We start from the raw sequence: 15,521 nt of genomic DNA, 5'->3' as shown, positions 1-15,521 counted from the left end.
CAAGTACTTAGCCTGGGGCGACTCTCCATCTCTTTGCACTGCACTTGGCCCTGCAGATAAAATTTGCGAATGTAACTTGAGCATAATCAGATAAGAGCTGCGAATGTAACTTGAGTATAATCAGATAAGAGCTGCGAATGTAACTTGAGCATAATCACAGATAATTGAATGTATCTAAGCCCTTTCGATTATCATCACTGTGCATGGCCGTTCGTTATGGAGGTCCGCCAGCAAATGTCTCTCCTAATACACTCCATTCTGTTCTAAGCAGTAATCTAGCTAATGCTGGCCTTGTTAAGCTGCATCAACTACAATTCTGCTGGCTACGAGACTACCTAATTAAGCCGAGACTTCTGACCCCTTTTCACCCCCCCTCTTCGTCAGCTTCACCCACGAACCCTGTCCCACTGAACAGGTCAAGGTGTAATTCTCGGTCCAGGGCTGCTGCGAGGTTGCGGGCGCCTCGAGCCGCGAGTACTCCTGCAGGAACCGCACGAGGACAAAGCTCGTTTCCAGCAGCGCAAACTGCTGGCCAGGGCATATGCGGGGACCCCCGTTGAAGGGCAGGTACTGGAAGTGCGGGCGGATCGTCTCCCACCGCTCCGGGCGGAACTGGTCGGCGTCCTCGCCCCAAAGATCCCTCCGCCGGTGTGTCGAGAAGATTTGGTACACGACCTCCTGGCCCGCGGGGACGAAGATGGGCGCCGAGCCGTCGGGACCGCCGCCCACGGGGAGGATCGTGTCTTTGTTCGCTACGCGGATGTTCATGGGGATTGGGGGGTACAGGCGCAGGGCCTCCTTAATGAACCAGTTAAGGTAGGTCATGTCTTTGAGGTCGTCGTAGCGGGGGAGCCGTCCTTCGAGCTGTCTGTCGACCTCGGCTCGGAGCTTGGCTTGGATGGCGGGCTGTCTTGCGAGCTCGAAGAAGGCGGCACTCATAAGACAGGCCGATGTATCGCGCGCAGCAATGACTGAGAGGTTGGTCAGGTCGGATAATTCCAAATAAACACGCAGATGCCCTGAAAGTGCTACTTACGTATGTTCAATACATGGTCACGTATCTTCTTCGGGCTGATACCCTCGCTGGCGAGAGCGCCAAGGAAGGTGTACCGCTTTTCGTCTCCGACGTTGCTGTGTTGTTCAGACCCGGTCTTCTGGGTTGCTTCGATCGCTGCAAGCACGATGGGGTCGACGTATTCGTGCACCATCTTGCAGGCCTTTCCGTAGTCGGCATTGTAGTAGAGCGGTGCCAGGCTTCCGAGGCGGATTTTCTGCGCCACTCCGTCCACCCCGAGGTTAAAGGCCCAGGCAAAGCGGCGGCCCAACGCCGTGGCTTGGGGATCAAGTACGCCGGAAGATGTGCCGAACAGGAATTCGGTTCCCACGTCCAAAGTCTGTGGCCAATGTTAGCAAAGGACGTGCCGAGATGAATTCGAGTGCGTTGTCCATCGACAGCTTACAAATCGGAAAGCCCATTCCTGCATATCCACCGCCTGGCCATCCTTGGGCAGGGCCGCCATCCATACGCCGACATGCTTCTCAAAGAGCTGCAAGTCGGCCACCTGAGCCCGCGTGAGGTTTGGACGCAGGGTAGCGCGAGCGTGCTCCCACGTGGGACCGTCGGCGTTGAAGACGCCCACGCCCAACAGCTGGGCCGAGTTGTCGCGCCGCCGCTGGCCGATGTCAAAGTCAGGGAACTGCGTCACCAGCACCGCCTGGATGTTGCGCGGCTCGTTGGTGAAGAGCAGGCGCTGGCCCATGAGGTTGATCTCGAACGTGTTGCCGTACCTCCCGAACATGTTCTTCCGCCAGTATTCCAGGTACTGGCGCTGCGCGGCGGCCTTCCCTAGGCGGACGAAATGGTCGAGACCAAGCAGGGGATCCCACGCCCGCACTCGCGTCACAGGCGCGCAGCCATGCTTGCGGGCAAAGCGCCGCTTGCGCTGGAAGAGACTAATTCGTACATAGAGAGAGCGGGTGAAGAGAGCAGCTATGGAAAGAATGGCAACGTAGTAGTAGATTGGGTATGGCATCTCGATGTCGTTTCGGTTCATCTAAGGTCTTGTTGGGTAAGAGCAGAGGATTCTGATGACAGTCGAGAGACCAAGGCGGCAAATGTGTTGATGCCACGGGCTCGGGCATGCGGCATGGTCCGGGCCTTCCAACAGGTTTGAAGTCCAAGTAAGAGACGACAACATCCGCAGCGATGCCGGAAGCCGCCCGGCGGCCAAATTGCCGTGGACAGGCAGAATTCGGCCCCGGCTTCCGTCCATAGGTCGGCAGGAAGATGTCAGCGCTAAGCGGTCGGACTTCCGAACATGTGTCAACATCGGACTTCCGATCCAAAGTGGGTCGCTGATACGGCAGAGTCGGGACTGCGATGACGCCCGCTCGACTGGTGACTTATCGTGCGTGGATGCAGTGGCCCACCGGTATGGCTTTTAGACTGAACCAACTGTAACGCAGGGCAATTTTACCCACTGGGAGTCTAGTTCCGCGTTGCCCTTGCCTTGGATCCTGCTGCCGACGAGCGTGCTTTCCTGTGAATATACCCAGTGAGGCGTACTAGAGGCCATCGACTGCTCTGGCTCGCTCCCATCCTTTCTGGAACCCTCTGCCTAACCTCACGCGGCGTGGCAGTCTTCCCAAATGGCCAGCGTCGACATCAACGTGAATGAGCCCGACAGGGCCAACACTCGGCGTGGGCCGGGGCTCCATTTCTGGCTTGCCTTCTGGGCCATAGCCCTGACCAATCTCGCCGCAGCCTTGGACGCCACGTCCCTATCTGTCGCCCTGCCGGTGCGTTCCGACCTCTCCCCCACAAGTAGAAACGATGTGAACACCGGGCTAACACAACATGGACAGGCAATATCCGCGGCCATCGGCGGCGATGGCAACACACAGACTGAGGCCTTCTGGGCCGGGACATCCTACCTACTCGCCTGCACCGTCGTGTTGCTCCTCTGGGTATCCCTGAGCGACGTCTTTGGCCGCCGTCCCGTTCTGATGCTGGCGTTGGTCATCTTTGCCGCCGGCTCCGTGGTTTGTGCCGTCTCCCAAAACTTTACTGTCATGATCGCCGGCCGGACCGTTCAGGGGCTCGGCGGCGGCGGAGTGCTTGGTCTCACCACCGTGTTGGTGACCGATCTGGCGCCTCTTAGGGAGCGCGCTCGTCTTTATGCCTTGATCAGCTCCATCTGGGCCGTGGGCAGCACTACCGGACCCATTATTGGTGGTGCTTGTGCTGAAGCAGGCCAGTGGCGATGGATATTCTGGTGAGCTGCGCTCGTACATGGCCCTGTGTACTTAACTACATGCTCACCTTTGTACTCGGCAGGCTCAACCTTCCCGTCGTCGGACTCGGCTTGATTGGCATTGGCTTCTTCCTGAAGCTTACCCGGCCGAGCGGTGACACCACGGCCAGGCTGCGGAACTTGGACTACTTCGGCTCGACCCTCTTCATCGCCTCCGTCACGGCTTTCCTTGTATCGGTGACTCTGGGGGGTTCGCAGTTTCCCTGGAGCAGCTGGCACACGCTCGTCCCCCTGTGTCTTGGTGCTGCGGGCATGGCGGGTGTTGCTGTGTTCGAGTGCTACGGCACGTCCACGCCCTTCATCCCCGTCTACATATTCCGGAACTACTCAACAACGGCAGTATACGCCGGCAGCTTCGTTCACGGGCTCATCCTCTACTCTCTCGTGTACTACATGCCCGAGTATTTCCAAGCCGTCCTGGGCTACAGCCCGCTGATTGCAGGCGTCGCCGCTCTCGCCCAGACCGCAACGGTAGTTCCATGCGCCATCTTCGTCGGCGTGGTCGTGTCCAAGACCGGCCGCTACCGCTGGGCTGTCTGGACCGGTTGGGTGCTGGCAACCTTGGGCTGCGGGCTCCTGATACTCTTGGGCGCCGACACCAGCATCCCGGCGTGGATCTTCCTCACTGCCGTGTCCGGGCTGGGCATGGGGATCCTATTCCCGTCCATCACGCTCGCGCTACAAGCCTCGGTCCCGCCCGCAGACGTGGCCACGGCCGCAACGCTGGTTCTCTTCTTCCGCTCGTTTGGACAAGCGGTCGGCGTGGCCATCGGTGGATCGATTCTAGAAAATCACATGCAGGTGGAACTCCAGCAACCAGAAATCGCCTCGCTGCTGCCACCAGCCATTGCAAATATTGGAGCCGTAGCGCTGGCATCCATGATGAAGAACATGCCCTCGGGGTCCCCGTTGGTGATGGCGTTGAGAGGCGCCCTTGTCCGAACTTTCCAAGTTATCTGGGCGACCATGTGCGGTCTGGCAGGCGTGACCATGTTGTCACAGTTTACCATCAAGGAATACAGTATGGATCAGGAACACATCACTGACCACCGTTTCCAGCAAGAAAAGCAAGAGTCTGGCCAAGAGATTTTGAGACTGGGTTCAAACCGAAAGGACGGAGAATGATGTTGCACCCTAATGCACCCCGATGTACCCTGAATGTTTTTCGAAGATTTCTGGCCTGCCTTCAACCCGATTATCATGAACCCCCATCTCATCCGTTCCGAGTCCGAAATCCGTCAACTCCCGTCCCATCCTAGACATCCTATTCCATCACCAGCAGACACCAAACGAAGCAGGGTGGTTCGTCTCCTACCGGATGGGTGCATGGGACTCCCCAGACGTTCCGAGATCCCCCGAGACCAAAAACAAAGACCTGTCTTTTCTGGACCAAAAAGCTCGACACCTAGGCTTCGAAAACAACTGTCTCCTAAGATACCTACCCGGCTCCCATCCCCCCTTCTCGTCGATAATCTGAGCACGAGACTGCTTCACCGACTTTTGTTTCTTCTCGTCGGCCTTCTTGGAAGGCATTGAAGTTGGTGCTTTGCTTAATGCTGGCCAATTGCCTGGCAAAGTTTTGGCTAGCTATGGCGACAACGGGTAACGGGGAGTTAGGACTCGACTCCGGAGAAGGAGCTTGAGAAACGACTACTGCATCTAAGGAAGGCAGCAGGTACGCAAACTACCCAATGCCGACACGGGGGGGTGTTATCAACCTCGTCATGGGAGCTCTCATTGGCGGGCTTGGAGGGAGCAGCTAACGGCGCACCTTTAGCTTACCACCGCTCACCCTACACTCACCTTACGCTCGCCATTCTCTAAAAACGACAACTTTACGCGATGCCCTCATATTCAAGTTTAGAGCCTCGCTCACCTACAAGGACGAAAATGGGGCCGGATGGGGAGGGTGTGACGAACTCCTATACAGAACCTCTGACTGGGATAGTGGTTAAAGGCTACTTCTAACAATTTGATCAGTGTAGCTAAATAGTGTACAATAAGATATCTTAATATAAATATAAGATATAGTGAATATAAGCTGTAATTGCATACTGCGGAACTATCTAGAAGCTATTTAGTTCCTCCGTATATATAAACATAATGCCAAGACCTAGATCATTCCATTTCTCCCGGGATCATAACTAACTTTATTTATTATAAATCTTTGTCTTTATCTTTCTTTACTGCTACGATAGGCAGTTGTTGACAAGTGGGGCGGCGACAGAGAGCAAACCTGTAGTCGCGTAGATTTGATCGACTTTGGACGAAGAGCAAGCCAATGGGAGTGGGCTTAAAGGACAGGTGAGTCGAAGGATATTGGGATCGGAGGAGAATCTTTGTTACGGTCATAAGATGATGATTTGTCGTACAATGAATCACAGGACGCTTCTGGTGACCAAGTCAGGGTAATCAGTCCAAGAAAACAAAGTCTGACACCTACGTGATACGCAAGCCTCCTAAATGATGTCAACTACTTCAGCAGAGTGACCTCGTTTTCGCCGTCTTTCGTCCACGCCAGTGTCTGGTCATCCTATCTCATCCAGTCAGCCATACCTCAATGTCCAGAACATCCCCGTCATCCAGTGAAAACCCATTATCTAGAACACACGACTGAGCACTCACAGTTTCCGCGACCCACCACGCGTCACTATTGTTGTTGCTATTGTCGTAGACAGGTGAACAGGTTGATATCACGCGGTAATCGAGAAGTGGGGCAGCGTCGAAGCGCAGATGACCTCTGCTCGCTCCCACCCAGACCGCAACTCGACCTCGTCGCTGATGGCCGCGCACAAATGACGCTTTCAAACCTGTCAGGGAAAAAGCTGGCTGGAGCTGGTTGGGTAATAGAACCTCTGCTGCTACATAAGTGACGAAATTTTGAAATTGTATAGGGCCTATAAGATCCTATCAAACTGCCCCCCTAAGAACCAATTTCCAATTGCAAGACTACCGATAAGACTTATGAGTAGCTTGCCGACAATTTAGGTAATACCGAGCTTTCGGCTTGAACAATGGGATACCTATCTGACCTATCTGGAAACTTCACTAGGTACAAGCTTACCACCGATCTTGTTATTTTTCATCCCGAGTCTGAATTGACCTATGGCCAAAATAAGACTCTTAAAGAAAAGCCTCAGGGCAGGCAAGCCCGCAAGCTAAGTTGTGAGAAGGATGGAATTGGCTCTGCACATTAACCACCCCAGTCACAGCAAAGTCGACATTTATCTCTCATTATAAACAAAAGAACAATGCTTGATACCGAAAGATCCAAGCTAAACAAAAAGATGCCACACCACTCCCACCCCTATCCAAGCCCATTTCATCAAAAAACCCATCACAAATCCCCCCCAACACCCATCAACCACCCCCTCGTCTCATCAATCCCCCAAAAGCTACTCAACACCATCTTGCCTAACAAATCCACCTCCTCCACTTTCGCCTCACCTAGCACATCTCGAAAACTAGATACACTCACATCGTTAGCCAACCCCATCACTCACAGTCCCTTTCTGGGAAAGAAACAAGAAAAAAGAAAAAACAAGACAAAAGAGCTCGCTCCACATCCTTCACAACCACCACCTCCCCCTCCCCCACTCAACCCCAACCCCCACCGCCTCCTTGGCCTTCCACAACCTCTCCCCGACAGTAAATTTTCTCGCACGCAAATCACCCCTGCTCGACCAGTACCGAGAGAATATCCTGTTGCAAGGTCAGTGATAAACCCTAAGCGAATGGATGGTCGCATCCTGGGTCTGTCGCCTCTCTGCCTCTGGTACTGACGGAGGATTCCCTCACCTTATTTGTCTTCTATCAATGGCCGAGATCAAGTCCCGCTCACCTAATCCTCTTGATCAGAATTCGCCAGATCTTGACCTCTTGCACGCGCGAAAGATATGGTCCCGCCTTACGCTCCAGGAGTCCAATAAGAAATTCATTTTCACGAATCTTGGCACACGATGGGCGACGACAGTTTGTGAATGGTTGAAGAAACTTGGCAAACCAGATATCTTAGCATTGACAACGATAGCGGCTCGACTGTCCGGAGACGCTAGTTCATTGGCTATTTTCCTTTGTCATCCCATCAGTCAATGGAGTTTCTGCGCTTCGAACCAAGCATCATGATCTGTCTTTCCACGCTGTGGCGTTGCCATGGATGCCGCGATCGAATTGGGCAAGGCCCTAATGGCTTCCGCGCCTTGTTCTATTCATTGATGACTCACCGCCCTGATGGGTGTGAATACGACACCGGAGCCAGATTCCAGCTTGTACCACAGCCTGGTCAAAAATCCGTGGGATTCTGTCGAACTTGGAGCCACTTCCGGTGTCTCTTTTCAACCTAACTCTGAAAACGAGGGAGCACTGGGGATTCGTCCATTTGCCAAATCTCACTTCTCAATTCTCGCAGCTTCTACCCTTCTCTCCGCAGTAAAGCGCACGCCAGCAACTCCCCCCAACGCAGCACCCGCAACAATCCTCAAGCATCCCAAAGTGGCTCCTTAGCCATTACTCGTTCCCCCCACATAGCCCATCATGTGTCACGGACATCCACATATCCACGGTTGTGGCCACCAATCCATGACTTTGCACTGCTGCCCGTCAGCTTTGATCGACCTTGAGACGGGATGCGAGACAGCGTGTTCCAATGTCACCTTCGTTGCTCCGCGGCCATCCAATGCCGTTTGTGTGCTTGTCAACTGAGACTACCGCAGCGGCGGCACCGGCTGGACCTGTTGCAACTGCGGAGGGCGTAACACGAGTGGGTGGTTCAAGAACATGTCGCCCAACCCCAAATGGGAAAAGAGTACCATCACCAACGAGTGGGAGTGGATCGAGGCCTGTGACCATGGATTCTGTCGGAATTGTGCCAAAAATCGTACGTCCTGATCCTTCTTGATAACCCCTTGATCCCCCCAGCGTTGTTCCGTGGCCAAGGCCTAGGTGGTTTCGACACGTATCTAGCCTCGACCAGCTACGGCGAGCCTAGCCGTTAGGAAGAGAAGAAAGGATTCTGAAAAGCAACGCCGCATTGGGGACTAGCGTTCGAGGTGGGAGGGTGTAATCTGGCTTGCGAGAAGTTGTGCTGTTTTCAGCGCCATTTTCAGCGCCACTTCCTTGGTACCTTGGTCGCCGAATGTGGTCTAAATCAAATTAGTCTGGATGAAATTATTGACACTGCAGCCACAGGGTTGATCTGCCATGCAGCTTATTTTTGTGCAGTTATGGTAGTGTCCAATCGCCCGCACGCAGTCGAGCCTTCTCCCCGTTTCTTACACCTTTAATTGGGGCAATCCCCGCCGATACTTGCCGAAGTTTTTTTTCCTTCTCAGGCATGTGGGGTGTGACAACTTTCCGGATGTGGCGAAGTTGCTTTGCGATCAAGTTTTGCGGTTGATGTTATTTGGATACTAGTGAATTTGGTGGGAGCATTGGCCAGCTTTAGAGTAACCTTTTTATTTCGTCCCTAACAATATCCTAATATCAGCCTCACCGGCGATTCCGCGCTGGATTCTCGGAGACCCACTGTTCAGTTTGAGAAACAAACGACCAGCAAGCATCGCCTCACGAGGGCAGCCGAGATCACTACTGAGATCTTCAAGGAGTTTGGGCCGAATCATGTCACGGATGAAATGCTCACTGAGGCGGCTCAACTGTTCAGTGAAAATTATGGCATCTGGGACACACCTGACGGCTGCCAGGGAGGCAAGCGAGGTATTTGCCGCTCCATTGCCCTCTCCCGGTCAGAAACGCTGCAAGTAGCTAACACTAGCTTTAGGTACCCGTGTTAAGATGAGCCCGCTTCGGCTCCGGAGGGATTACCTACCCATCGGTGCCTTGTCCTCCTAGGTTAGCATCCATGTTAACAACACCCTCGCTGGTAATGCATTTGCCTGCCGGTGGGCCCACGAGGGTCGACAAGTGTGCCGGTGACCCAACTCGTCGTCCATCGCGATTTCAGGGAGCGCCGCCTCGCAACCCGCCTTCTGGAGAAGCTTCGTAAGAAAGATGATGAAATCTTTGGAATAATGAGCTCCTATCCGGCCGCTCTTATCGCCATCTCCAAGGCATGCGCCGGTGGGTACCCGGTCTGGCTCACTTTATATTTCCCATTCAGATTTATTAATTGACTTTTCTTTTCCGCATGTCCCACTCGGTTTTATGCAAACCTCTGCGAGCAAGGTGATAGCCGGCTTTCCGATTGCCTACGTTAAAGACGCTGAATTCTGCGGCTCGCTTTTCCACCCCGAGAAAACAGATCCGGGCGCCGATCTTGTCTCAGGTGTCAATACGAACTTCTTCGTCAACCATGAGGAGCCACTCAATGCCCTCGGATGGCTTCAGGAGGAGGGGTTGTGGCCCCTCGGTGATTTACCTGACGGGATCGAGTTTCTCCTTGTCTTCGAAGCGCCGCGCCGTCTATCGCGTTCTCTTTCTAGGCATCGAGCCCAGGTAAGAGAAACCTCGTAATGGAGACTTTTCACCCAAGGCATTATCATAACTATGAAAGAAGTAGAGGATTTTAGATCCCGCAATTCCACCCATTCAAATTATCTATCTCCTTAACGATAAAATCAAGTAAATAGGTCCCAACCCCTGGTATCAAGAATTGCCTTCCATTTTTCCTAAAGACCCTCTGAGCACGTTCCAGATATTATCTACCTTCATTGCGATTTCCAAGCTTGTATTGCCCTAAGGATATATACATGTAGATTATGCGCATGTAAAACCTCCTCCTCTAAAGAATTAAGGAAGGTATTTTGGTGTAAAGTATCCGCCTAGAGCTTCTCAGCATTCTCAAGACTGGAAACGCGCGCGGTAACTATAATCGCCCTGACGTGGCTCAGTCGATCGACGATATCTGGTGCGATCAGGCTTCTATATGTGTATAGAAGTTGATCGACATTATGACGGGCTTCTTTTTTATACCCTAACCTCATCCCTATCTCGACCAAGGAGAGTAGTATCCGTCGGTATCCTTTCGAAGGCTCATAACTTAAAAAAGCTTATATTTTTTCTATAAGTTATTACCTAGCTAGGGAAAAAAAAAAGAGCTAGACCTCGGCCCTAAATTCTCCCTATAATATTAAGTGTACCGGTACTTAAGTTCGTAGTTAAAGTCAGTTAAATTAGATAATATCAGGAGCCGGTTAGACTCAGAGAGTCTGGGCGACTTTAAGTAAAGTTTAAAGTAATGTTCAGCTTCCTTAAACCGGCCTACTCCTCTTATAACATGTGACGAACCTCTCTCTAGAACCTCTGAAAGGGATACTAGTCGAAGGCACTTCTGAACAATCCTGGTTCGGTACAGCTAAACAGTGTACAATAAGTGGCTTTTCTTAATCACAATAGTCTAGATACTAACAACTGTGACTTGAATTGTATACTGCGGAACTGTCTATCTAACCCGGCCAGTTCCTCCGCGTATATAGACCTAGGGCTCCGAGTACCTCCGTACCTGGATCTATCTCTTATTTCCTAGATCCTCTGGATCTAGCTCTAAATCTCTAGATCCATGGATCTACCTTCCAAATCCTAGATCTTCTGGCCCGTGCTATTTCCTGCCCCGGAGGCCCCACTTGACCGCCCGGTCCAGTCCCACTAGTCCTGGCGTCCCGGCTTCTTCTGAATCGTGACACCTTACTATACTATTTAAAAATATAAAATAGAGGGTAATTAAACGGATAGTCGAGAGGGGGTAACGGGCATTTGCGAATAAAAGTGACCTCAACCTGGAAGACTTAACTTGGAGGTCAAAGTGCAGGGTTTACAAAAGAGGAGGAGGAAGGAACAGGGACTGTCAGCTAAAACTCCAATTGAGATTGACATTTGAAAGCTTTGACAGACAAGGCTGGTCCTCAAAATGAGTATGGATCGGAGCTTATATCTTAGTGGCCAAGCTCCTAGACTGCTGTAGCAAATGAGCTCTCAACATCACCAAGCTCCTCGGAGCTACGCTTCCGCTTCCGTAGCCGCCTCAAACGCTCCCCCTAATATTGCTTAGCATAAACGAACTCGTCATTATAGCAGTCATCGTTCTCCACGGTATTCCTTCCAAAGCAGCCGCTATCATGTGGACTGGGGCTTTCCATTGCTAGTATTTCATCAGCGGCATCGTCGGACCTCGGTGCGCTTCTCTTCCTAGGAGAGCGCGACCTAGCATTCTTCCACATCTGCCTGCACAGCTCAGGGCTAACCTCTTCGGTCTCCCATTTACCCTTCTCGTGACTCTAGAGAAGCAGGCGCCTCTGTACAAATGTCGGGGGGAGGAATATATCGAAAACACGGGGGCTTAAAATGGTCCAGGCAAAACGGGCAAAAAGAGACTCTACTGCCACAGTCGTGGGGGTGGGGTGAACGGCGCAGTTATGCCAGAGGTTGGGGAGCTGTCCACTTGGCGTCGAGTTGAAGAGGTGTAGAACGAGCTGCGGTGGCGTTTATCAGTCCTCATGCTGTTATCAGCAGAACTGGCGGATTTCCGCCGCTGCGGAACTTGTGACTGGCTAATGGAATGTCGTCTACTCACGGTGTAAGCATAGTGCTACCTCATATCGGTCCGGCATTGACTGCCTGTTGGTGTTGCAAAAACACTAGAAACGTCAAATTGAACGAAGCAAGACACTTTCTGGGTGTGAAGGTACCATCTCATGCCGCCATCATGCCATCCAGGGCGGCAAGCCGCAAAGATAAGAACATGACAAGAGTATAAGTTGACCTTCCCCGCCCACCATGACTGCCATGACGGCCAACTAACCACCGTCTCACTTCCAGATGATCCCCCTCTCTCGTCTAAGCCACACTCTCACCCAACCCCCCAAAATCAACATGACCACCACCAACCCCCAAGATCCAACCATATTCCTCACCTCTGCCACCGGATCCCAGGGCCTGAACCTCGCTGGTCTCCTCCGCTCCCAATCCCCCCCTTGGCCCCGTCCACGCCACAGTCCGCTCTCTCACCTCCCCCGCAACAACCATCCTCTCCTTCCTCGGCGTCACCCTCACCCAGGGGTCATGGGACGACCTCCCCTCCCTCTCCTCCGCCCTCCAATCCTGCACCGCCCTCTTCCTCAACCTCACCATCGACCCCTCCAACCCCACCCACGAACTCACCCAAGCAAGAAACATCCTCTCCCTCGCCATATCCGCCGGCATCAAACAAATCGTCTACTCCAGCGCCGCCGCTCTGTCCTCGTTGAAAGAGTACTTCGACGTCGACAGAGACAGCAGCCCTGTCATAGTCGCCAGCCTCAAGTCTAAGCAAGCCATCGAGAATGAAATCAAGCTTGGGGACTGGGACAGCTGGACGATCCTGCGAGGCGCGAACTTCATGGAGAATTTCCTTGAGCCAAAGGTGGGGATGTACCCCGGGCTGAAAGAAAACCGGTGTCTGGAGGATGCCTTTCAAAAGGGGAGTGAAACTGCCTTTTGTTGCTACTGTGGATATTGCCAAGTTTTCCGTGGAGTCGTTTAAAGATCCGGTGGGGAGGTTGAAGGGGATGGAGGTAAAAATTGTTGGGGAGGAGTTAACGCCGGAAAAGGTGATGGAGATACTGGGGAGGGTGACGGGGAGGGAGATAAGGTTTGAGGAGGTGAGTGACGAGAAGGTTGAGAGGGAGAAGGGCGAGGATCCGTTTGTTACGACTGGGTTGGCGGTGAGGGTGATGGGGAGGTTTATGAAGAGGGAGGAGACGGAGGAGTGGGGGGTGAAGCTGGCCGGGTTGGAGGGAGTTTCTGAGGGGGAGTGAGGAGGGAATAAGCGGGACGTATCTGAAGGGAAGGGGTTAAGGCGGCTTTTGTGGAAGTTGCCTATGTACTGGTAATGCCTGCCTAACAATGCACATTTGTAGGCCCTAAACTCTGCACCAACCCCCCCTTGTGCAAAAGACAACAGTTCAACCAGATTTGACGCCACCATGTCAGAAAAGAACTCGCTATCCATCCCGACCCTTTAATCCCTCTTTGAACCCGCCCAGGATCTATCCGGGCTTATCTCCGGCGCGGCGGCCCAGGGGGAAACAATGACATATGGCGCATCGACATGATGACATCACCACACCAACCCACCCAGCTCAACCCCTATTATGTCACCACTTTTGGACCCCAAACTACAGGTAGCAACAATGGCCACCACATACCTATATAACATTCTTTCGTCCCCTTCACAGTATTGATTTTTTTCCCTCCAATTTTCAATCATATTTGCATCTCAACACAACATCACTTGAACCCCCGCAATCAACCAAAAATGAACCCCTCCGGCCTCGGCTCCTCAGGCAAAGTCCCCCAAAACTCCCACACAGGCGCCAAGGCCACCGGCGGAAAGGTCGGCTCCGTCACCACAGGCGCAACAGCAGGGTTGGGTGAGGACAAGCCCAAGGTTTTTGATTCCGAGGGCGCAATTGGGAAGCAGTTTACCGGTCAGTGCTTCACTGCAAGATAGATAGAAAGGGGAGAACTGACTGGTGATGAATTGAGCAGAGGACGGCGTTATCGGGAGCATTGGTCAAAACATTGGTGGACCGCTGCATAGCGAGGGGATGATTGGGAAGCAGTTTACTGATAAGGGGGCTATTGGGGGTACCGTGCAGGATGTTCTTGGGGGGACGAAGAAGAGGTCGAATTAGATTGGTTATTGTGGGTCGGGGGGAGGTAAGATAGTAGATTGATGTGGGATTTGTTGTTATGGGTTTGGTGGTAGATGTATGATATTTAGGGAGTCAATTGAATAGTTATTTTCGCGTGGTCGATTTTGCGTTGGAATTGAAAAAGTGTTGGCAGGTCAGGTGGACTGGTGAAGGAGATTTTAAGATATAGGAGGTAGATCCCAGCTTGGACGCATTGATGAGAAGTCTGCGTTGGATGTAACTCTTTGTTTGAACAGAAACTAAGTGTTTTCAGCTGAGACATTGATACGCAATGAAAAGCTGTCAGGTGACACTCTTGACACTCTGATCAAGATGAACTGAAGCCCACGAATTTGTAGCAACGTTTTGCGGGAGCGTCAATGTTAATCTTGGCCGTTTTAGCGTGGCGCATGTACAGCATCCCAGCTTTATGGTGTGGCATGTATAAACGATGGAGCCAATACTCAAGAAACGCCTGCAGACGAATAGATATTTATCCCAGCATATGTCCAGCAAGTGGTAACTGTGAGGTTTGAGGTTTGATGAAGTAGCCGAAAGACACAAAAACAGATTCAAGATGAGTGCTGATATATCCGGCGCTGCTACTTCTTCGTATCCTGTACTCGGTTCTGGAGCTTTGGTGTCTATCAGATGGAGGATACATTGGAGACAAACCTACGTGCTGATGACATTTGTACGCGGCGCGTCGGCGGGCGAAATTGGAAATGCTCGAAGAGGTTCTGCTCACCCAGTCATCAATCACGAATCTGCATAAAGGCTGAGTAAGTCGATTTCCAAGCTGCCATGCAAGTGACTCCATTATCATTACTCTGCACCTGACAGCGCACCCTCCAAATCTGAACCTCTTCTTGGCCCTCCGGGCACCGGCAACTAGGATATCTAGGCGGCGAGACCGTGGAACCACTTCCCTATCATCAGGGGCGTTGTGTGAGGCGACTGAGGTCTCTTGGAACCAGACACCCGAATCCAACACAAGTGCGGCTCCTGGGTGGCCATCACCTTCCAACTTTGAACGAGATCAGCATCGTTCTGGTCGGGCGAAGCCAACAGTTCAACGATGTGATCCCAGTGAGACAAAGCAGCTTATCAAGTGTGATAGGCAACGGAAAACTTCCCCGGAACCGAGAGGTTTTTGCAGGAGGAATGGCTCACATGACAGAGGGGAAAGGATGCGGAAGCGACTTACCAAGTCTGGGCGTTCGGAAGAACGCTTGTGTCAGTTGGGCTGGGTTATTGCGGACGAGCAGGCAGCGCGGGATTCTTTTCCGAAAAAGAAGAAAAAATGGAACAGAAAAAAAGGGCGGCAAAACGCAAAGATAGGTATTGTGACGAGAGCTGAGAAAAGAGAAGAGGGAAGAGTTGGGAATTTGGTGGGAAGAAAGTCGAGTATATATCCCCCTTTTCTCCCCACACATCCACCCCCCTACAAAAAGTACACATACAACATAACACCCCCACGTAGATGGTCTGTGCACGCTTACAACTTCACATTTGCTCGAATTGACCACCTTCAGGTCATTGGACATGTTTCTATTCCAGGTTGCTCTTGGTGTGGTTGGGG

At 52.3% G+C, this 15,521-nt stretch overlaps 4 protein-coding genes across 4 annotated transcripts; 3 read left to right on the top strand and 1 right to left on the bottom strand.

Moving 5' to 3' along the window:
• Positions 1-146: 146 nt before the first annotated feature.
• On the bottom strand, positions 147-2,736 carry QC763_607310 (uncharacterized protein). Its single transcript, XM_062914571.1, has 3 exons — positions 1,461-2,736; positions 1,037-1,394; positions 147-971 (listed from the first exon to the last, which is right to left on the bottom strand). The coding sequence occupies exons 1-3, from the start codon at positions 2,052-2,054 to the stop codon at positions 340-342; spliced, it is 1,584 nt and encodes a 527-aa protein (XP_062763053.1). The 5' UTR covers positions 2,055-2,736; the 3' UTR covers positions 147-339.
• Positions 1,797-4,481, top strand: QC763_607300 (uncharacterized protein). The gene is made up of 2 exons (XM_062914570.1): positions 1,797-3,275; positions 3,338-4,481. Exons 1-2 carry the CDS (start codon positions 2,650-2,652, stop codon positions 4,437-4,439), a joined length of 1,728 nt encoding a protein of 575 aa, XP_062763052.1. The 5' UTR covers positions 1,797-2,649; the 3' UTR covers positions 4,440-4,481.
• A 3,478-nt stretch (positions 4,482-7,959) lies between these two features.
• On the top strand, positions 7,960-8,211 carry QC763_0094930 (uncharacterized protein; the record flags this gene model as incomplete). Its single annotated transcript, XM_062906292.1, has 1 exon — positions 7,960-8,211. One exon carries the CDS (start codon positions 7,960-7,962, stop codon positions 8,209-8,211), a length of 252 nt encoding a protein of 83 aa, XP_062763051.1.
• Positions 8,212-13,200: 4,989 nt separating this feature from the next.
• Positions 13,201-14,154, top strand: QC763_600540 (uncharacterized protein). Its single transcript, XM_062913907.1, has 2 exons — positions 13,201-13,732; positions 13,794-14,154. Exons 1-2 carry the CDS (start codon positions 13,561-13,563, stop codon positions 13,937-13,939), a joined length of 318 nt encoding a protein of 105 aa, XP_062763050.1. The 5' UTR covers positions 13,201-13,560; the 3' UTR covers positions 13,940-14,154.
• The last annotated feature ends 1,367 nt before the right edge of the window (positions 14,155-15,521 follow it).

The sequence above is a fragment of the Podospora pseudopauciseta genome, chromosome 6 (genome assembly GCF_035222475.1).
Source record: "Podospora pseudopauciseta strain CBS 411.78 chromosome 6, whole genome shotgun sequence".
NCBI classification, from domain to species: domain Eukaryota; kingdom Fungi; phylum Ascomycota; class Sordariomycetes; order Sordariales; family Podosporaceae; genus Podospora; species Podospora pseudopauciseta.
Note: the sequence above shows the minus strand (reverse complement) of the source record. Positions and strands in the feature narration are given on the sequence as shown.

Excerpts from the sequence above, each read along its gene's own strand:
- QC763_607310 (XM_062914571.1), bottom strand. The coding sequence starts at position 2,054 with ATGAACCGAAACGACATCGAGATGCCATACCCAATCTACTACTACGTT. Across the intron at positions 1,395-1,460 it reads AGGAATGGGCTTTCCGATTT|ACTTTGGACGTGGGAACCGA; the intron begins GTAAGCTGTCGA and ends CATTGGCCACAG. Across the intron at positions 972-1,036 it reads TGACCATGTATTGAACATAC|TCATTGCTGCGCGCGATACA; the intron begins GTAAGTAGCACT and ends CCAACCTCTCAG.
- QC763_607300 (XM_062914570.1), top strand. The coding sequence starts at position 2,650 with ATGGCCAGCGTCGACATCAACGTGAATGAGCCCGACAGGGCCAACACT. Across the intron at positions 3,276-3,337 it reads CAGTGGCGATGGATATTCTG|GCTCAACCTTCCCGTCGTCG; the intron begins GTGAGCTGCGCT and ends TGTACTCGGCAG.
- QC763_600540 (XM_062913907.1), top strand. The coding sequence starts at position 13,561 with ATGAACCCCTCCGGCCTCGGCTCCTCAGGCAAAGTCCCCCAAAACTCC. Across the intron at positions 13,733-13,793 it reads AATTGGGAAGCAGTTTACCG|AGGACGGCGTTATCGGGAGC; the intron begins GTCAGTGCTTCA and ends TGAATTGAGCAG.